The sequence below is a fragment of the Rhinoderma darwinii genome, chromosome 2 (assembly GCF_050947455.1).
Source record: "Rhinoderma darwinii isolate aRhiDar2 chromosome 2, aRhiDar2.hap1, whole genome shotgun sequence".
NCBI lineage: Eukaryota > Metazoa > Chordata > Amphibia > Anura > Rhinodermatidae > Rhinoderma > Rhinoderma darwinii.
The window spans coordinates 356645906-356668749 of NC_134688.1; the positions used below are offsets into that span (position 1 = coordinate 356645906).

At 43.4% G+C, this 22844-nt stretch overlaps 1 protein-coding gene across 3 annotated transcripts in view; it reads right to left on the reverse strand.

The window, feature by feature from the left end:
* SYCP1 (synaptonemal complex protein 1) overlaps positions 1–22844 on the reverse strand; it is a 433751-nt gene that overhangs the window by 358504 nt on the left and 52403 nt on the right. For all 3 annotated transcript variants that reach the window (XM_075850715.1, XM_075850716.1, XM_075850717.1), the window contains exon 2: positions 9534–9651. In XM_075850715.1, coding sequence (XP_075706830.1) covers positions 9534–9641 — 108 coding nt within the window. In that variant the 5' untranslated portion in view covers positions 9642–9651. The remainder of the gene's footprint in view (positions 1–9533; positions 9652–22844) is intronic.

Consider the following 22844-nt stretch of genomic DNA (forward strand, 5'->3'; position numbering starts at 1 on the left):
CGATTAGGCCCGGAGGCGGAGCCTGAACGGCTTGCTGTCATTGAACAACTAACAGTTCTAATACATTGCACTACATAGGTAGTGCAATGTAATAGAACATCAAACAGTTGGACCTTCAAGTGCCCTAGTGAGACTAAAGAAAAGTGTAAAAAAATAAAAAAAAGTGTAAAAAAAAAAAAAAGTCTAAATAAACGTTGTCAAAAATAAACGTTTCAAGTAATAAAATAAAACACAAATTGCCCTTTTTCCCTTATCAAAAAGATATAAACCATACAGATTTGGTATCGCCGCGTCCGTAACGACTTGAGCTATCAAAAATATTGTTATTTGCCCCGTGCAGTGAACATTGTAAAAACAAAACTAAAAAAATACTGCCAGAATTGCTGTGTTTTTTTTTTGTCACTTTGTCTTCCAAAAATTGAAATAAAAAGTGATCAAAAAGAAGGTCGCATGTATCTAAAAATGGTACCTATGAAAATATAGCTCGTCTCGCAAAAAAACAAGCCCTCATACAGCTCAGTCGATTAAAAAAGTTATGGCTCTTACAATATGGCGACAGAAAAAATACTTTCTTTTTCTTTTTTACAAAAGTAATTTTATTGTGCAAAAAGTTGCTATAAGTGCTATAAATTTGGTATCGCCGGAATCGCACTGACCCGCAGAATAAAGTTAACATGTAATTTATGACGCGTGGTGAACGCTATATAAAAATTTATCAAGGCCCTAAACATATCTGCTGGAAGAGAGGGTGCCCGTATTATACCAGGAACACGCTTTCCCAGTAAAATTTCCAAAAATGTAAAATTTCCAAAACTGCAAAGGTGCAGAGTGTGTACCATAAGGGGGATAAGAAAGGACACCATTTATTAGTGCGACACTTGCCTCTGCAGAGAGGATTGCTTCACAGCGTAACACACATCTATGGATTATTTTATTGTTTACCCCATTATTATACCACCTGACTATGCCCCTGATATACTCTGCCCAGCTTACATGTACACCCACATTATAAACTGTAATACAAGTAATACTCAAACAAAACTACTACCGAGCAAATCCACGCTCCAAAAGCCAAATGGTGATCCCTCCCTTCTGAGCCCTACAGTGTGCCCAAACAGCAGTTTACTTCCACATATATGGCATCGCCATACACGGGAGAACCCTTTTAACAATTTTTGGGGTGTGTGTCTCCAGTGGCATAAGCTGGGCACAACATATTTCCCACTGAAATGTCACATCTAGGGAAAAAAATTAAAATTTTTACTTTGCACTATCCGCACCGCAATTATTTATGGAAAAGACCTGTGGGTAAAATTGCTCACTACACCCCTTAATAAATGCCTTGAGTGGTGTAGTTTCCAAAATGGGGTCACTTCTCAGGGTTTTTTTTTATTATTTCACATCAGAGCCTCTGCAATTGTGAACCAATACTATGTAAGTTGTCAAATTAGGCCTCAACTAACGCATGGTACTCTTTCACTCGTGAGCCCTGTCGATAGTCCAGGCAAAATATTAGGGCCACATTTAGTGTGACTCTAAAACCGGGAAACACAGCATAATAATTAGAGATCTGTCTTGTTATGGTGGCACAAGCTGGGCACCACATATTAGAATATCTATGGAAAAAATCCCATTTTCACTCTGCAACATTGAGTGCACACTAATTTCTGCAAAACACCTGCAGGGTTAACATGCTCACTACACCCCTAGATAAATACCTTGAGGGGTGTCGTTTCCAAAATGGAGTCACTTCTGGGGGGGTTCTACTTTTTTGGTCCCAAAGGGGTTTTGCAAATGCGACATAGCGCCCAGAAACCAATCCAGCAAAACCTGTACTCCAAAAGCCAAATGTCGCTCCTTCCCTTCTGAGCCCTACTGTGTGCCCAAACAGCAGTTTATGACCACATATGGAGTATTACCGTACTCTGGAGAAATTGCTTTCCAAATGTTGTAGTTCTTTTTTTCCTTTTATTTGTTGATAAAATGAAAAATTTTGAGCTAAAGCTACGTCTTCTTGACGAAAAAGGATTGTTTTTATTTTCACGGCCCAATTCTAATAAAATCTATGAAACATCTGTGGGGTCAAAATGCTCACTACACCCCTAGATGAATTCTTCAAGGGATGTAGTTTCGTGAATAGAGTCACTTTTGGGGAGTTTCCATTGTACTGGTACCTTCGGGGCTTTGCAAAAGCGACATGGTGCCAAGAGATCAATCCGGCAAAATCTGTACTCCAAAAGCCAAATGGCGCTCCTTCTCTTCTGATCCTTGCCATGTGCCCAAACAGCAGTTTATGACCACATATGGGGTATTTCCATACTTCAGAGAAGTTGCTTTACAAAAGTTGGGGTTCATTTTTTCCTTTATTTTGTTGAGAAAATGAAAACTTTTGAGCTAAAGCTACATCTCATTGAAGAAAAAGGATATTTTTTATGTTCACTGTCCAATTCTAGTAAAATCTCTGAAACCCCTGTGGGGCTAAAATGCTAACTACTCCCCTAGATGAATTCCTCAAGGGGTGTAGTTACCTGAATGGGGTCACTTTTTGGGTGTTTTCTCTGTTTTTATCCTTCAGGGGCTTTGCAAATGCGACATTGCCTCCGCAAACCTTTCCTGCTAAATTTGAGCTCCAAAAGCCAAACGGCGCTCTTTCCCTCCTAAGCCCTGCTGCGTGTCCAAACAGCCGTTTATGACCACATGCGGGGTATTGTTTTACTCGGGAGAAATTGCTTTACAAATTTTGCGGTGCTTTTTCTCCTTCAGTCCTTGTGGAAATTATAAAAAATTAGCTAAACCTACATTTTCTTTGAAAAAATTTAGATTGTCATTTTCAGGGCCTACTTCCAATAATTTATGCAAAAAACCTGTGGAGTCAAAACACTCACTATACCCCTAGATAATTTCCTCAATGGGTGTAGTTTACAAAATGGGGTCACTTGTGGGGGGTTTCCACTGTTTTGTCCCCTCAGGGGCTTTGTAAATGCGACATGGCCTCCGCAAACCAATCCTGCTAAATTTGAGCTCCAAAAGCCAAATAGCGCTCTTTCACTTCTAAGCCCTGCCGTGTGTCCAAACAGCCGTTTATTACCACATGTGGGGTATTTTTTTACTCGGGAGAAATTGTTTTACAAATGTTGTAGTGCTTTTTCTCCTTTAGTCCTTGTGGAAATGAGAAAAAATTAGCTAGACCTATATTTTCTTTGAAAGAATATAGATTTTCATTTTCACGGCCTACTTCCAATAATTTCTGCAATAAACAGGTGGGGTCAAAATGCTCACTATACCCCAAGATAATTTCTTTGTTTTAGCAATGCAAGAGCCCTTCAAACCTGACATGGTGCCTAAAATATTTTCTAATAAACAGGAGGCCCAAAATCCAATAGGTGCTTCTTTGCTTCTGAGGCCTGTGCTTCAGTCCATAAGCACTCTAGGACCACATGTGGGATATTTCTAAAAACTGCAGAATCTGGGCAATAAATATTGAGATGCTTTTCTCTGGTAAAACTTTGCATTACAAAAAGAATTGATTAAAAATGGATTTCTGCAAAAAAAAAAAAAAATTTGCATTGCTTTAATTCCTGTGAAACGGCTTAAAGGTTACGTTTTTAAAATGGGGTGACTTATTGGGGGTTTCGAATATATAAGGCTCTAAAAGTCACTTCACAACTGAACTGGCCCCTGTAAAAATAGGCTTTTGAAATTTTCTTGAAAATGTGAGAAATTGCTGCTAAAGTTCTAAGCCTTGTAACGTCATAGAAAAATAAAAGGATGTTCAAAAAACTATGCCAATCTAAAGTATACATATGGGGGATGTTAATTCGCAACAATTTTGTTTGGTATAACTGCCTGTCTTACAAGCAGATACATTTAATTTTCGAAAAAAAAATTGGTGTTTTTCACAATTAAATACTGAATGTATCGAGCAAATTATGCCAGTAACATAAAGTTCAATGTGTCACGAGAAAACAATAGCTTGGATAGGTAAAAGCATTCCGAAGTTATTACCACATAAACTGAAACATGTCAGATTTGAAAAATGAGGCTCGGTCAGGAAGGTCAAAAGCGGGAAGGGGTTAATAAGATCTTTAGTATAGGAGCTACAAAAACACAACTTCAGATAGGTCAATTTTTATCGGCTAAAGAATGACCTTGATGGCATAAACTGGGACAATGTTCTCAAATGTAAAAGTACACAAAAAATGTTTTTAAAAGCCTCTTAAAGAGGCTCTGTCACCAGATTTTACAACCCCTATCTGCTATTGCAGCAGATCGGCGCTGCAATGTAGATTACAGTAACGTTTTTATTTTTAAAAAACGAGCATTTTTGGCCAAGTTATGACCATTTTTGTATTTATGCACATGAGGCTTGCAAAAGTACAACTGGGCGTGTTTACAGTAAAAGTACAACTGGGCGTGTATTATGTGCGTACATCGGGGCGTTTTTACTTCTTTTACTAGCTGGGCGTTAGGAATGGGAGTGTATGATGCTGACGAATCAGCATCATCCACTTCTGTTCGTTAACACGCAGCTTCTGGCAGTGCAGACACACAGCGTGTTCTCGAGAGATCACGCTGTGACGTCACTCACTTCCTGCCCCAGGTCCTGCATCGTGTCGGCCACATCGGCACCAGAGGCTACAGTTGATTCTGCAGCAGCATCAGCGTTTGCAGGTAAGTAGCTACATCGACTTACCTGCAAACGCCGATGCTGCTGCAGAATCAACTGTAGCCTCTGGTGCCGATGTGTCCTCGCTCGTCCGACACGATGCAAGACCTGGGGCAGGAAGTGAGTGACGACACAGCGTGATCTCTCAAGAACACGCTGTGTGTCTGCACTGCCAGAAGCTGGGCGTTCTGAAGAGAAGTGGATGATACTTCTCGTCAGAACGCCCAGCTAGTAAAAGAAGTAAAAACGCCCCGATGTAACACACATAATACACGCCCAGTTGGACTTTTACTTTAAACACGCCCAGTTGGACTTTAGCAAGCCTCATTTACATAAATACAAAAATGGTCATAACTTGGCCAAAAATGCTCGTTTTTTAAAAAATAAAAACGTTACTGTAATCTACATTGCAGCGCCGATCTGCTGCAATAGCAGATAGGGGTTGCAAAATCTGGTGACAGAGCCTCTTTAAGTATGTTCTGTTAAAGATATATACCGTATGGCAATAAACCGGTTAGTAATGGGAGGAAACCGATCAGGTTAAATAAAACTGCAAGGGAGCAATAAATGATAAAAAAAAGAAATTGTTTAAACTACTAAAGCAAGATGTAGTGATACAGCATTAGGTGGGATTCACACGAACGGGTCGTTCCCGAGCCCGAGTGCCGGCCGGTAAAATCGGCCATTCTGCCCGGCCGGTTTGCATAAAGTTTTGCATCTGTGCCGGGCCGGGCAGATCCGGACAGTGACATCAGCGGCAACTCCTGAAGGGGAATCCCCATGTGTTCAGGGATTCCGCTTCAGGAGTTTCCCCTGATGTCACTGCCCAGATATGGACAGAGACATCAAGCGCTCTGTCCAGGAGCGGAATCCCCGAAAACACGGGGATTCCGCTCCTTCAAGGAGCTAAAGTGCGGCTAGCACATAGCAAAGCGGGGAGATACCTCCCCGCTCTGCTATAGTGGCGTCGCTACAGTAGTGATGGCCGTGTAATACCCAGCCCCATAGACTTCTATGGGAGCCGGGCGGCCGGGTACCCGGGCGAAGATAGAGCATGTCCTATTTTTTGACGGCCGGTTTTTCCGGCCGTCAAAATATCGGTCGTGTGAATAGCCCCATTAGGGGTCTATTATTCCTAATGCAGCCGGGTGCCGGCCGATTTATGAACGGCCAGCACCCGGCCGGGAAACCCTGCCGTGTGAATGAGGCCTTACATTATAAAGAAAAAAATAAGTTGTATAAAAGACAAATAAAAGGAATCAAAAATTTAAACAGAGCCTCATTGCCAATGAAAGTAAAAATAACCCAAAAATATTTTTCAAATACATAAATAATAAACTAAAAACTGAGTGTTGGCCCTCTCAAAAATAATCTGGATGTAATGGTCGAGGAGGATGATGATGATGAAAAGGGCAATTTATTAAATGGCTTTTTTTCTACTGCAAGATTAGGAGTTAAGTACAGTAAATTCTTCATCAAATGTCGCATGGTTATCCATGGAAGAAGTGCAGCGCGCGTTAAAACACTAAAATAGACAATTCACCAGGTCCAGATGGCATACACTCCCAAGTTCTGCAGGATTTAATTAATGTGATAGAGAGACCCTTGTTTCTAACATTTCAAGATTTTATCATGACAGGGTCTGTTCCACAGGACTGGCACATAGGAAATGTGGTGCCGATATTCAAAAAGGTGTCAAAAACTGAGCCCGGAAAAAATAGGCCTCCATTGTAGTAAAAAAAAAATTAAGGTTTTCTAAGAGATGCTATGCTGGGGTATCTTAATGAAAGCAGAACGCAGCATCAGCATGGATTTATGAGGGATTGGCCCTTTCCAACTAATTTGATTCGTTTCTATGCGGAGGCAAGTTCTAGAATGGAACTGGGTAAGGCTGTAAATGTTGTGAATCTACACTTTGCAAAAACGTTTGACACTCTGCCACAAAAAAAGGTTAGTGCAGGGCAGGGGGAAAATATGTGTAATTGGGTTAACAACTGGCTCTGTGATAGAAAACAGAGGCTGGTTATTAATGGTACATCCTTAGATTTGGTCGCAGATATTAGTGAGGCTCCACAATGGGTCAGTATCGAGACCTATATTTATTAGGTTTAGAAATGATGGCTTACAGAGTATAATTTCAATATTTGCAGAGGATACCAAGCTCTGTAAAGTAATAAACACAAAATAATATAAAATTACAGAGGGATTGGGGGAAGTTGTAGGCGAGTGCAGAGAAATGGCAAATTAAGTTTAATGTGAATAATGTAAGGTTATGGACTTGGGCCCAGGAAACAAATTCTATAATTATGCATTAAATAGGAAAACACTGAGTAATACAGCCACTGAAAAACGTTGAGAAAATATCGGTGGCTGCTGCTGTCTCTATTCCTATACACAGCGTTCATTGAACGCTGTGTAAAAAGAAATCGGAGAAGACAGAAGCAGCGAAAGCTGCTTCTATCTTCTCCTCAGGGTCCCTGGCAGTCACTGACAGCCGGAGACCCGACATTCAGCTGCCCGATCGCACGGGCAGCAAGTTAAAACCCGAGCCGTAAAAAGTCTATGGCTCGGGTTTTAAGGACCCTGACCGCTGGCCGTAAAAATACAGCCAGCGGTCGGGAACCAGTTAAACAAGCGTGATTTGGAATATTGTAAGGTATGAGCAGTGGGGTGTCTCCCTTCTCTTCTCCTGCAGAGATGTTGGTGTATCACATTCAATAAGGTGTTTGAGAATGGTGGATCTAGATGGAAATGCAAAGATTCCTAGTTTGATCCATAATCAGCCTCCATAGTGAACACTAATATGAAATTCCTTTCTGACGGACAATGACCCACAGGAAAATAGGACATTGTAGTTTTATTAAGGAAGCTCCAGGACAACTTAACTTCCTTTGTTCTCCCCTTCAGTTTTATCAATGTTAGGGTATGTTCACACGCAAACTCAAAAACGTCTGAAAATACGGAGTAGGTTTTCAAGGGGAAACAGCTCCTGATTTTCAGACGTTTTCTAAGCCATCCGCGTTTTTTGCGGCTTTTTTAAGGCCGTTTTTGGAACTGTTTTCAATAGAGTCTATGAAAAACAGCTCCAAAATGGACCTGCACTTCTTTTTCGCGGCCAATTTTTTCCGTGCCCGTTGTTCAAAACTCCCACGTAAAAAAACTGCCCATTGGAACAGAACACAGTTTTTCCCATTGAAATCAATTGGCAGATGTTTGGAGGCGTTGTGCTTCCGATTTTTCGGCCCAAAAATAAGCCGTGTGAACATACCCTTAGGCTTTATTCAGACGAACGGGAATTACGTCCGTGCAATGCGCGTGATTTTCACGCGTGTCGCTCGGACCTATATTAGACTATGGGGACGTGCGGACATGTGCGTGATTTTTACTCAGCGTGAGTCCGCTGAAAAAAAGTCACGACATGTCCGTTCTTTGGGCGTTTTTTGCGCATCACGCACCCATTGAAGTCAATGGGTGCGTGAAAACCATGCATGCCGCACGGAAGCACTTCCGTGTGAACTGCGTGTTTCGCGCAACAGCTGTCAAAAGGATGAATAAAAACAGAAAAGCACCACGTGCTTTTCTGTTTACAAACATCCAAATGGAGTGTTATAATGATGGCGGCTGCGCGAAAAGCACGCAGCCGCGCATCATATCCTGCTGCCACACGGAGCTGTTAAGTGGCTTTTGTGCAGGCAAAACGCCGCGCTCGTGTGAATCCAGCCTTAGAGATACCAGAAGGAAGGGAGGGGAAAGAAGTTGTACACAGCAGAGTAATCTGTATTAGAGAGAAAGGAGAGCACTCCGATTTTGCAGGGGCAGAATCTGCAGTGGGGGAGAGATCTCACACACACACACACACACACACACACACACACACAATCTATTGCAGGAGGCGAAGGAGAAGCGATCAGACAAGCAGCACCATTGAAGAGAGAGAGAGGAAAGCTCTTACACACACAAGCAGCTTCAGTGCCTGTTTCAGGACAGGGAAGAGGAGATCACACAGTGGCTATGTTCACACGGGGTCTTTTGCCGAGTTTTTTGACGCGGAAACCGCGTCGCAAAACTCGGCAGAAACGGCCCGAGAACGCCTCCCATTGATTTCAATGGGAGGCGTCGGCGTCTTTTTCCCGCGAGCAGTAAAACTGCCTCGCGGGAAAAAGAAGCGACATGCCCTATCTTCGGGCGCTTCCGCCTCCGACCTCCCATTGACTTCAATGGGAGGCAGGAGAAAGCGTGTTTTATGCCCGCGGCGCTCAATGGCCGCGGGCGAAAAACGGCGCGATAATTGCTGTTCACACGGAGTATTTTGGGGGAGGAATATCTGCCTCAAAATTCCGTTTGGAACTTTGAGGCAGATATTCCTCCCCCAAAATACTCCGTGTGAACATAGCCTTAGAAGGGAAAAGCAGTACAGGAATTAACCTGTGCTAGTGCATGAGAGATAGTGAAGGCAGCAGAATTCTGGATTTACCATACCCATGTCCAGAATCTATTACTAGGAGGGGCATGCCCATATGAACCAAGTTTGAAACTAGGGTTTCTGAATATGAATGATATGATGGATATTTTAGCCTGAAACTTAGTGCAACTTTTTATTAACTCAAAGCAACCACTAACATAGGTCAGGATAATTTTTTCCATGTCAAAGGTGTCCATAGTGTTTAAATTATATTATTTTCTGCAACAAATTTGTCACACCAGTGTTCATGAGGAATTAATTCTACTATTCGTACAACATACATCCAATTGTGTGAGCAATTATATCAAATAAAACTTGATCATAGCATTTGCCAACAGATTACAAACATTTATATAAAGAAAATAAAAAAAATTGGATAAAAAGTATTAACCATAGTTTTCTTACCTGAAAAAATGAAGAGTTTTCCACCACTGCCTGAGGTTTAACTGCAGACACGTGACTGCTGCTTATCCTTTGCAGGGGAAATATTTTAAATGGAATTTCCTGTTCCATCTTTGTGTATCTGAGAAAACATAAAACAAAATAAATCGATGAATTTCAAAAGTAACAAACGAGTCGATTTGGTGCTGGTTGTAACGTCTATAGCCACGGACCGTCGTCCTGACTTACCCTCTGACGGCCACGGCCATGGACGAGTGAGTTCTCGGCAGCATCTCCCTCCTGAGAAACCCCAGCACTCACTTCCTGGTTCAGACTGTCTCCCGCAGGGAGCGCGCCCGTGCGTGGCCTTAAAGGGCCAGTGCGCGCAGTTGCAGAATATCTGCAATTAGCCCAGAATGCTGCTGGACTATAAATGGGGCTCTGCCCTCTTGATCATTGCCTGAGCGTTGTTGTGTTACCTAAAGTTTGTCATTGAAAATGTTCTCCTAGTGTCCTCCAGTTCCCAGTGTTACCCGTTCCTGCTGCCTATACCCTGTATCCCGTGTTACCATGCCTCTGTGCCGTCAAGAGTTGGAGCCGTGTTGTGTCGCACCCCACCGGGAGTCTGTCTGGTGTCGGAGCCTCATCTTAGCCTGAATCCACCGCTATGGTCTACATAGCCTCAGGTACCCTTTCTGGACCATAGACATTGCATTGTACCGGTTTGGCCAGCTGCTATCCCGCTACGTGGAACGGCCCAGTGGGTCCACACCCCGTGCCCTGACACAGGTTTATGTCTGACAGGGCCACAACCACAGATAAAGATTAATTTTACATGCATGGTTTGTATACATATGGGTATTTTACCCCCTTAACCCCTTAATGACCGGGCCTGTTTGTACCTTAAAGAGGCTCTGTCACCAGATTTTGCAACCCCTATCTGCTATTGCAGCAGATAGGCGCTGCAATGTAGATTACAGTAACCAGTGGCGTAACTACCGCGGTAGCAGCAGTAGCGGCTGCTACGGGGCCCGGGGCTTGAGGGGGCCCGTGCCGCCAGCCGACACGCCCTCCCAAATGCCCGGTGGCGCCGCTAGCAGCCTTTATAGCTGCTACAGGGGTAGCACCGCTACTGTGGGGCCCGCGCCACCGAGCCTTACACAGGCACTCTCATGCCTGTAGGTGTCGCTAGCACCGGAGGGGGCCCCGGTGCTAGCGGCAGCCAAATACATGTATTAGCACTGAATCGCCGGGCATGTTCCGTGCCTGACCATCCAGTGCCTTACAATGACACTGATTGGCTAGCGGCGCGATGACATCATCGCGCCGCTTCCATGCTTGGAAGGTGCTGATTGGCGGGGCAAGTCATTCTGCCCCGCCAATCAGCGTCATTGGAGGACGCTCGTTCAGCTCCTGCAGACATGCTCAGAAGAGAGCATGTCTGCATCGCCAGTGAACAGCGTGGGAACCGGAGAATGTGAGTATGTCAACTTTATATATTTTTTTCCACATAAAAATGTGAATGGCATTATCTATAGTGGGGGGGTCTATCTACAGGGGGGGGGTCGTCTTTATGTGGGCTATTATATATAGGGGGGTCTATATGTGGGGCAGTAGCTACAGGGGGGTCTATATGTGGGGCAGTAGCTACAGGGGGGTCTATATGTGGGGGTGGGGGCCACTATATACAGGGGGGTCTATATGTGGGCCACTATATACAGGGGGGGGTCTATATGTGGGGCACTAGCTACAGGGGAGGTCTGTATGTGGGGATGTGGGCCACTATCTACAGGGGGTCTATATGTGGGGCAGTATATGTGAGACACTATACAGGGGTGGGCTATATGTAGAGCACTATCTATAGGGGAGCTATTTTTTAGGGTACTTTCTATAGGGGTGGGCTATGTGTGGGACACTATATACAGGGGTGGGTTACCTGTGGGGCACTAGCAACAGGGTGGCTATATGTAGTGCACAGTCTACAGGGGTGGGCTATATGTGGGACAATATCTACAGAGGTGGGCTATACGTGGAGCACTAACTATAGGGGAAGCTATATGTAGGGCAGCACGGTGGCTCAGTGGTTAGCACTATTGCCTTGCAGCTCTGGAGTCCATATGTGGGCACTATCTACAGGGGCTTCTATGTAGGTCACTATCTACAGGGGGCACTATCTACAGGGGGCACGGTGTGTGTGTGTGTGTGTGTGTGTGTGTGTGTGTGTGTGTGTGTGTGTGTGTGTGTGTGTGTGTGTGACAGTTATATTTAGAGGTGTTGAGAATTTTAACTTTGTTTACAGGTGCAGAAATGTTTTAAAAGTGAGAAGCTGAAGACATCTGAGCGGGAAAACTCCAGAAATGGGTCATGCCCGGGAGAAATCCATCATAGAGGTCTGAATCGGAGTGAGAAGAAAAGAACTAGAATCTGAGACGTCACCGGTGAGTCACTTAATGTAAATGTTTATTCTGCCTCTAATCAGTATTGTAGTCACTGTATGATCTGCAGCGAGATGATGGTGGTATGATTTTTTTTTGTGAAACCGCATCTCCCAGCATATCCTTATCATTGTTTCGGACATGCTGGGAGCTGTAGTTTTACGCCGTACAAACCTATGCGCAGTGGCGTAACTACCGCTATAGCAGCCGTAGCGACTTCTACGGGGCCTGCAGCATGAGGGGGCCCGTGCCACCCGCCGGCACGGCCCCTCCCATGGCCGCAGGCTCCGCTAGCAGCCGCTATGGCTGCTACAGCGCGACGCCACTGAAGGGGTTGTTCCTACAAAAGACATGCATCCCCTATCCACAGGATAGGGGATACATGTGGGATCGCTGGGACGCCAAGCGATGAGGAGAACGGGGGACCAAAAGTCCCCCCTAAGTTCTCCATGGCAAACCTCGGACTTCCGTAGTCTGTCTGCAGCTCCATGGAAATGACTTGCGCACCGGTCGTGCTTGTGCGCATGCGTGACCAGCGCTCCTTTCATTTTTATTGAACTGCGCAGACGCCAGAAGTCCGAGGTTAGTCATGGAGAACTTCGGGGAACTTTCGGTCTCCTTATCGCTGCCAGCGATCACACATGTATCCCCTATCCTGTGGATAGGGGATGCATGTCTTTTGTAGGACAAACTATAGGCCGCTTTTTTTTTGGGGGGGGGGGGGGGCTGTATGGCGTAATCTACAGAGGGGGCTGTATGGCGTTATCTACAGCGGGGGTCTGTATGGCGTTATCTACAGAGGGGGCTGTATGGCGTTATTTACAGGGGGCTGTGTATGGTGCTATCTATAGGGGGGCGCTGTGTGGTGGAATCTATAGGGAGGCACTATCTACAAGGGGGGGGGGGTTGTGTGATACCCAGCAGAGGGGGGGGGGCCCCAGTCAAAAGTTTGCTATGGGGCCCAGTCTTTCCTAGTTACGCCCCTGACAGTAACGCTGATGCTGCTGCAGAATCAACTGTAGCCTCTGGTGCCGATGTGTCCTCGCTCGTCTGACACGATGCAGGACCTGGGGAAGTGACGTCACAGCATGATCTGCCAGAAGCTGGGCGTTGTGAAGAGAAGTGGATGATACTTCTCGTCAGAACGCCCAGCTAGTAAAAGAAGTAAAAACGCCCGATGTACGCACATAATACACGCCCAGTTGTACTTTTACTTTTCAACACGCCCAGTTGTACTTTTGCCAGCCTCATTTGCATAAATACAAAAATGGTCATAACTTGGCCAAAAATGCTCGTTTTTTAAAAATAAAAACGTTACTGTAATCTACATTGCAGCGCCTATCTGCTGCAATAGCAGATAGGGGTTGCAAAATCTGGTGACAGAGCCTCTTTAATGACCAAGCCAGATTTGTCAAATCTGGTATGTCTGACTTTATCAGAGAATAACTCTGTGAAAGTTTTGAATATCCAAGTAATTCTGACATTGTTTTTTCATCACATGTTGCACTTTATTTTAGTGGACTGATACAATTTGCGGAAATTAATAAAAAAATAGAAAAAAATTGAAGAAATTTTGTAAAAATTACCATCTTTCCCTATTTTTAACTGCAATATGTCACATATGTACACACATACTGTACAATTTTTTTAATTAAATATATATTTCCATCTCTTTACTCTATTTTGGCAGCACTTTTGAAAAAATAAAATAAATTTTCAGCAATTTAGAGGACTTACAAATGGAATAATAATTTTATAAATTTTGAAGTACATTTTGTTTTCCTGCACCAAGCCAGATTTTCAGAGGCTCATATGTCTCAGAGTGATGGAAACCCCCACAAATGACCCCATTTAGAAAACTAGACCCCTTATGGTATTTATCTAGGGGTATAGTAAGTATTTTGACCTCACAGTTTTTTGCTAAATTTAATACATAGCAGGTGAAAAAAAACAAAACACTTTTTTTCATAAAAGTGTCAGTTTGAAGACCGATTTCTTTGTAAAGCGACCATGAGAATGAAGAAACACACCACAAAATCTATCACCCTGTTTCTCCTGTTTTCAAAAATACCCACATTGTGGCCCTAATGCGCTGCCTGGACACACGGCAGGGCCCAAAAGTAAGGGAGCAACCGGAGGCTTTCAGGACTCATACTTTGCTTGAAAATGTTTTAGGCCCCACTGTACATTTGGAGAGGCTTTGAGCTGCCAGAACGATAGAAACTCCCCGTAAACGACCCCATTTAGAAAACTAGACCCCATAAGGTATTTATTTAGGGGTATAGTAAGTATTTTGACCCCACAGTTTTTTGCTAAATTTAATGCATAACAGGTGGAAAAAAAAATTATTTCACTTTTTTCATAAAAGTATCAGTTTGAAGACCGATTTCTTTGTAAAGCGAACATGAGAATGAAGAAACACACCACAAAATCTATCACCCTGTTTCTCGTGTTTTCAAAAATACCCACATTGTGGCCCTAATGCGTTGTTTGGACACACGGCAGGGCCCCAAAGGAAGGGAGCACCCGGAGGCTTTCAGGACTCATATTTATCTAGGGGTATAGTTAGCATTTTGACCACACAGGTTTTTAGCTAAATATATTGGAATTAGTCTGTAAAAATTAAAATGTACTTTTTTTCTGAAACAACATAGAAATTTTTAATATTTACAAGGAATAACGAAGAAAATACACCCCAACATTTGTAAAGCAATGTCTCCCAATTACGACAATACCCCATATGTGGTAATAAACTGCTGTTTGGACCCACAGCAGGGCTCAGAAGGGAAGGAGCACCATTTGGATTTCTGATTTTGCTGGAATGGTTTTCGGTGCCATGTTGCATTTGAAATGCACTGGAGGGACCAAAACAGTGGAAACCCACCAAAAGTGAGACCATTTTGGAAAAACCTTCAAGGAATTTTTCTAGGGGTATAGTGAGCATTTAGACCCCACGGGTCTTATGCAGAGTTTATTAGAATTAGGGCGCGAAAATTAATATCAAATTTTTTTCCACTAAAATGTTGAATTTTCTCATTTTCACAAGGAATAAAGGCGGAAAAAAAAACAACCATTTTTTATAAAGCAATTTCTCCCGAGTACAGAAATACCCCACTTATGGTCATACGTTTTTTCATTGGAAATTAATTAACCCTTTCAGGACTGATCCATTTTTTGCTTTCTTATTTTAGATTTTCACTCCCCGCTTTCCAAGTGCCATAATTTTTTAATTTTTCCATCAATAGAGCGGTGTGAGGGCTTATTTCTTGCGGGAGGAGCTGCCGTTTTTATTGGTACCAATTTTTGGTACATAAAAAGTGATTAAAAAGTTGTATTACATTTTTTTTAGAGCTAAGGTGACAAAAAACAAAACAAAACAGCGTTTCAATTATTAAATTTTTTTAAGGTGTTCACTGTGCAAATTAAATAATGGTATATTGTAATAGTTCTGCCTTTTACGGACGTAGCGATACCAATTTTGATCATTTATTTTACATTACTTTAGAAGAAAAATGGGAAAAGGTGTTTTTTTTTTTTTACTTTAGTGTTTGAAGGAACTAAACTTGCGGTGTATCAGGTTCTTGCAGCTAGTACACTAGCGAAGCGCCGAATCTTAAAGTCGATCACGGATGCTTTACGGGCTCATAAGTTGCCGATAAGATGGCTTTTTCCGTTTGGGCTGGCGACTATGAGAGCGGGGAGACAGATAACTATTCGCACGCCTGAAGATCTAGAGCGAGCGTGGCAGTCGTTGGAATTGGATCCTATAGATGTCCCTTCTTGGATGCCGGTGGCAATGGATCTCTCAATGCCCAGAACACGCCGATCATGGCAACCCGTGGTGAACTCCAAGTCGCCCAAGATGAAGAAGAGGCTATCCTCTGTGGCTAACCCCTGATTATTTGATGGGACTATGTGTTGGCTACTGTTGATTGCGATTGTGGAGCTGCAGTCGGTATCTCACATTTAATTTGGGTTGCTTTCACCTGATGGACTGACTTCTGGTTCAGAGGGTCATGACTATGTGAATGTGCGGCCGCCTAAGTTGGACTTGTGTCTATTTTCCCTTCCCCCCTTTTCTTTTCTCTTCTTTTCTTCTCTTCTCTCTTTACCTTCTTCTTACCCTTCCATTACCCCTCCCCCCCATTTTCCCTCTTCCACCTCTCCCTCCTATCCCCCCCCCTTTTTTGTTTGCAGGCCAGGCTAACAATTTAAAGAGGCTCTGTCACCAGATTATAAGTGCCCTATCCCCTACATAATCTGACCGGCGCTGGAATGTAGATAACAGCAGTGGTTTTTATTTTGAAAAACGATCATTTTTGAGCAAGTTATGAGCAATTTTAGATTTAGTTTCTTAATGCCCAACTGGGCGTGTTTTTACTTTTGACCAAGTGGGTGTTGTAAAGAAGTGTATGAGGCTGACCAATCAGTGACCAATCAGTGACATACACTTCTCATTGTTCCAGCCCAGCATGATCCACAGCACAGTGAGATTGTGCAGTGAAAGAAGCTGGGCTGGAACAATGAGAAGTGTATGTCACTGATTGGTCAGCCTCATACACTTCTTTACAACTCCCACTTGGTCAAAAGTAAAAACACGCCCAGTTGGGCATTAAGAAACTAAATCTAAAATTGCTCATAACTTGCTCAAAAATGATCGTTTTTCAAAATAAAAACCACTGCTGTTATCTACATTCCAGCGCCGATCAGATTATGTAGGAGATAGGCCACTTATAATCTGGTGACAGAGCCTCTTTAAGCTGTTATAATCCTTGCGCTCAATTGGTGCTCCGCTTTAGCTAAACTATTGCTTTTTATACTCTGAACAAATATGTTACTATCATTTTCAATATGGTGTTTGACTGTAACTTTAATCTTATGCATCTTAAGTTTTGATGTAGTGTTTTCTATCTCATGGTGGGCTGTTTCTGAGGCCTCTGTCTAGGGTCATTGTTTCTCCTCATTCCGGGATAATAGGGAGGATTTCAATTGCTTTCATTTGGTTTCCTGTGTTTTATTTTCTATTTGTATCTCTATTTTTTTTGTATCTCCGTTTTTTTGTTGTTGTTTGTGGCGTTGTGTCTCTCGCATGATGGTCTACTGTTTAAGTGCCTGCTGCGCTGTTTATTGGTCAGAGACGTAGATGGGTAGGTTAAAGTTTTGCTCCTTTAATGTGAGGGGCTTGGGTTCCCCTCAGAAGAGGTCCAGGGTCTTTAGTTCTTTACGGATACAGGCTCCTGAAATTCTATTTCTACAGGAGACACACTTTAGGCCTGCACACATTCCTACGCTACCTGTACATACTTACTCGCAATGGTTTCACAGTACTTACTCCTCTAAGTCACGGGGGGTGTCTATCGCTATTCATAGGAACGTTCCTTTTCAGGTAGAGTCGTCTATGTTGGATGAGGGAGGTCGATACCTTTTTTTAAAGGGTCATGTTTTTGGATTGAAGATTACATTAGCTAACCTATATGCTCCTAATGTAGGTCAATATAGATGGTTGCGGGCTACCCTATTGTCCCTTCAGTCCTTCACAGAGGGTCAACTTATTTGGGGAGGAGCCTTTAATGTATCCCTTGATGTGCCGATGGATTTTACCTCATTGGTTCAAACGTTATCACCCTTGATGCTCCGCAAGCTCAAAGTGCTCATGTCTAAATTGGGTCTGGTGGATGCTTGGCAGGTGGGTAACCTCCTCGGTCAAGGATTATACATTTTATTCTGCTCCCCATGGTACCTATCATAGAATAGATTATTTTTTCCTTCCTTTATCTTTGTTACCGAACTTGCAGCACGCTGATATTGGGAGTCTTACAGTTTCGGATCATGCACCAGTATGTATTACTTTGGAATTGGGATGAGTTCCTCAATGGGAGTGGCTCTGGATACTTAATGACAAGATCATAGAACATGACGAGAATAGTGCGTCTCTGGCCTCTAAGTTAGAGGAATTTTTTCAATTTAATGATTTCCCACAGGTTTCCAGGCCCATTCTCTGGGAGACACATAAAGCCTATATGAGGGGGGACCTTATTGCTTTGGCTTCTCACCTTAAGAAACAAAAGGTCTAAGCATATTCTACGCTTATTGTCACAGATATCCGATACTGAAAGAGTGCATAAATAGGCGGGCTCCCTTATAGATTACAAATTGCTGTGCTCACTACGCCAAGAACTTAGGGACCTCCTTAATTATAAAGCCACTAAGGCGTATCGGGCGGCCTGTAGTCAGACATATATGCATGGGGATAGGGGCTTTAAGTTAATGACTAGGTTAATTAAGCAGAGGCAATCCAAGGTGTTTATAGAGGCTGTTAAAAATGATCAAGGAGTGAGAGTTACGTCCACGCCGCACATTGCGAAGGCCTTTCAGACTTTTTACTCCAAGTTATATAAATTACCTGCTTTCTCCGAGGGGGCCCCTCCTCCTATATTAGGTAGGCAGGAACGCATAACCGCTTTCTTGTCAGATATATCAGCTCCTCATCTTACCGATATAGCGCCTATTACGGAAGAGGAAGTGGGGAGGACCTTGGACTCTATTCCTTCAGGGAAGAGCCCGGGTCCACATGGTTTGCCTATTTCCTTTTATATAAAATTTCGGAAACAACTGATCCCAAAATTTACGGAAGTCTGTAATTCCCTGCTGTGTGGATCCCCTCTTCCTACACAGTCTTTGGAAGCGTTTGTTACTATTCTCCCTAAGGAGGGGAAGGATCCGGAGCAGTGTGGAAGCTATAGACCCATCTCGCTTTTGAATTGTGACGTTAAATAGTGGCCAAAAATTTTGGCGATACGCATGCAACCGCTTCTGCCCTTAATTATCGGGGATGAGCAGGTGGGGTTTGTGAAGGGGCGGGAGGGCAAACATAATGTGAGCAGAGTTTTGCATGCAGTCCTACACGTACGTAAATCCGGGGGCTCTATGGTTTTGCTTGGCACGGATGCTGAAAAGGCTTTCGACAGGGTCTGTTGGGAGTACATGAGGAGAGCTCTATTGAAATTTAACTTCCCATCCACATTCATAGATGCTATATTCTCATTGTATAGAGGACCTTCTGCTAGGATTCAGGTTAATGGATCCTTGTCTACCCCCTTTTCCATTTTAAATGGAACTAGGCAGGGATGTCCCTTGTCCCCTTCCCTTATTGTTATTATGATGGAACCACTACTTTTAAAGTTTCGCCAGACCGATGGCATCCAGGGTCTCCGGATTGGGGGACGCGTTCACAAGACAGCGGCCTTTGCAGATGATTTGTTGCTATTGGTTGCGAACCCACTCACTGCACTTCCGCTGATCTTGGATGTCTTCGCTCAGTTCGGAGACATCTCTAATTTTAAAATTAATTATGGGAAATCTGAGCCCCTGGGTATCTCTTTGCCGCATGATCAGTTAGTACACTTGAAGTCCATTTCTTCGTTTAAATGGCAATCTTCGGCTATCCAATATTTAGGCATAAAAATTCCAGCGGACCCCAAACATATCTTTTCCCTGAACTTTGCCCCTCTTGTCCCGAAAATACAATTATTCTTGTCTAAAAATATACCCTTCCTTTCATGGATTGGTAGGAAAAATTTATTGGCCACTTATGTGCTCCCTCAGATCCTGTACCCATTGCAGAATATTCCCACAGACCTCCCGGCTAGCTACTTCAATAGATTCCGGAGGCTATTTATTAATTTTTTGTGGAGGGGAAGGCGCCCCAGATTGGCTCATAGGTTACTCATTTTAAAAAAGAAACAGGGGGGCTTATCCTTACTAGATATAGGGTTGTATTATACAGCAATTCAACTGCTTCGTTGGTCACAACTTGCTAATGTATCTCTTAACCATAGCTATCTGGACCTGGAGAGACGGGTCCTCTCGGAAGAATACCTACACTTACTTTGGGTTAAATTACCGCTGCCGCCGAAAAACAATTCTAGTTAGTGATATGAAGAGAGGTATGCTTAAAGTCTGTCAGAGGTCTAAGGTATTGAACATGGCTGGAGGTTACCTCTCTCCTATAGCTCCATTTGGGGCCCTCCCCTATTTTACGGATAGGGATACCCCTCTTGGGTCGATATTATGGCCTCTACTGGGCTCTCTTTGGGTTAGGGTGGTTACTACCGGTAGGGTTGCATGCGCTGTTAGGTCACTCAAGGGAAACGTGTGGGACTACCTGTGCTACTAATGTGACATTTCTTCATCAGGGGGGCTTTGAATCGGCGTGCTGCATGTTCTTGGCTGCGGCTCCTTCTCCATACCCGGATCCTACCTGAATGGAGAATTACACTCTTATGCCACAGTCCCCCGCCAGAGCTCTGTCCAAAATTTATACCAACCTTCTTTTAGATCTGACCCCGGCCAAACCCTGTTTCGTACTGGCGTGGGAGAAGGAGTTAGACATTGTTCTTTCACATAGGGAAGTATCCTTTATTTTGTCAAGATCTCATGGGTTTACATGCTGTGTGAGGCATCAGGAGAATTCCTACAAATTGCTAACTCGCTGGTATAGAACTCCTGCATATCTATATCAGATACAGTGAAGGAAATAAGTATTTGATCCCTTGCTGATTTTGTAAGTTTGCCCACTGTATAAGTCATGAACAGTCTAGAATTTTTAGGCTAGGTTAATTTTACCAGTGAGAGATAGATTATATAAAAGAAAAAACAGAAAATCACATTGTCAAAATTATATATATTTATTGGCATTGTGCACAGAGAAATAAGTATTTGATCCCCTACCAACCATTAAGAGTTCAGCCTCCTCCAGACCAGTTACACGCTCCAAATCAACTTGGTGCCTGCATTAAAGACAGCTGTCTTACATGGTCACCTGTATAAAAGACTCCTGTCCACAGACTCAATTAATCAGTCTGACTCTAACCTCTACAACATGGGCAAGACCAAAGAGCTTTCTAAGGATGTCAGGGACAAGATCTTAGACCTGCACAAGGCTGGAATGGGCTACAAAACCATAAGTAAGACGCTGGGTGAGAAGGAGACAACTGTTGGTGCAATAGTAAGAAAATGGAAGACATACAAAATGACTGTCAATCGACATCGATCTGGGGCTCCATGCAAAATCTCACCTCGTGGGGTATCCTTGATCCTGAGGAAGGTGAGAGCTCAGCCGAAAACTACACGGGGGGAAGTTGTTAATGATCTCAAGGCAGCTGGGACCACAGTCACCAAGAAAACAATTGGTAACACATTACGCCGTAATGGATTAAAATCCTGCAGTGCCCGCAAGGTCCCCCTGCTCAAGAAGGCACATGTGCAGGCCCGTCTGAATTTTGCAAATGAACATCTGGATGATTCTGAGAGTGATTGGGAGAAGGTGCTGTGGTCAGATGAGACTAAAATTGAGCTCTTTGGAATTAACTCAACTCGCCGTGTTTGGAGGAAAAGAAATGCTGCCTATGACCCAAAGAACACTGTCCCCACTGTCAAGCATGGAGGTGGAAACATTATGTTTTGGGGGTGTTTCTCTGCTAAGGGCACAGGACTACTTCACCGCATCAATGGGAGAATGGATGGAACCATGTATCGTCAAATCCTGAGTGACAACCTCCTTCTCTCCATTAGGACATTAAAAATGGCTCGTGGCTGGGTCTTCCAGCACGACAATGACCCGAAACATACAGCCAAGGCAACAAAGGAGTGGCTCAAAAAGAAGCACATTAAGGTCATGGAGTGGCCTAGCCAGTCTCCAGACCTTAATCCCATCGAAAACTTATGGAGGGAGCTGAAGATCCGAGTTGCCAAGCGACAGCCTCGGAATCTTAATGATTTACAGATGATCTGCAAAGAGGAGTGGGCCAAAATTCCATCTAACATGTGTGCAAACCTCATCATCAACTACAAAAAATGTCTGACTGCTGTGCTTGCCAACAAAGGTTTTGCCACCAAGTATTAAGTCTTGTTTGCCAAAGGGATCAAATACTTATTTCTCTGTGCACAATGCAAATAAATATATATAATTTTGACAATGTGATTTTCAGTTTGTTTTTTTTTATATAATCTATCTCTCACTGGTAAAATTAACCTAGCCTAACAATTCTAGACTGTTCATGTCTTTGACAGTGGGCAAACTTACAAAATCAGCAAGGGATCAAATACTTATTTCCTTCACTGTACGTCTCCTCGCTTCAAATGTCTGCTGGAGATGTGGGATGTCTCCTGGGTCCTTATCACATATCTGGTGGTTTTGCCCCAAAATCAAACCTTTCTGGGCTCAGGTGGAAAGGGCTATTAATGATGTTGTTGGTTGTTCTTTAGTATTGACGCCTGAAGTGATCCTTCTATGGCTTCCATCGGGGGAACTTTACCCCTGTACGTAGAGACTTGGCCACCCTAATGGTCTCGGCGGCTAAACTGCTGATACCATTGAAATGGTGTAGCGAAGACCCTCCTTCTATGGATATGTGGTGGTCCAAGGTTCATCAACTTCACTCGTTGGAAGAACTCTTGGGTTGGCATACCTTCTCAATGGACTTGTTCCTGAAGGTTTGGAAGCCATGGAGGGATTATCATAAGAGAGCCGAAGCTGGAGAGTGACTTGGACCCTGGGGGCTTGCTATACTTGTCTGACTGATGGTCTCTGGGGAGAGCTCTTTCTGAGATCTCCATTTGGGGGGTTTATGTTCTAATGATTCCTTTACATAATACCTCCACGCACTCTTTATAACTGACCTTAATGGAATGTTTTGTTTTGGACGGTGACTACATCCGAGAGACAGTTTGCCCTGGAAGTATTTGCTTCTTTTCCAGTTCTTGGATACGCGTGTTCTTATACCACATGCTTCCGAACTCTTGTGCTGGAGATACGTTTTGTGTGATTTTATTTTTTCTTATTTCTTCCTATATTTTCATTTATGATTTCTTGTATGTTTTGTATGTTACTGGGACTTGT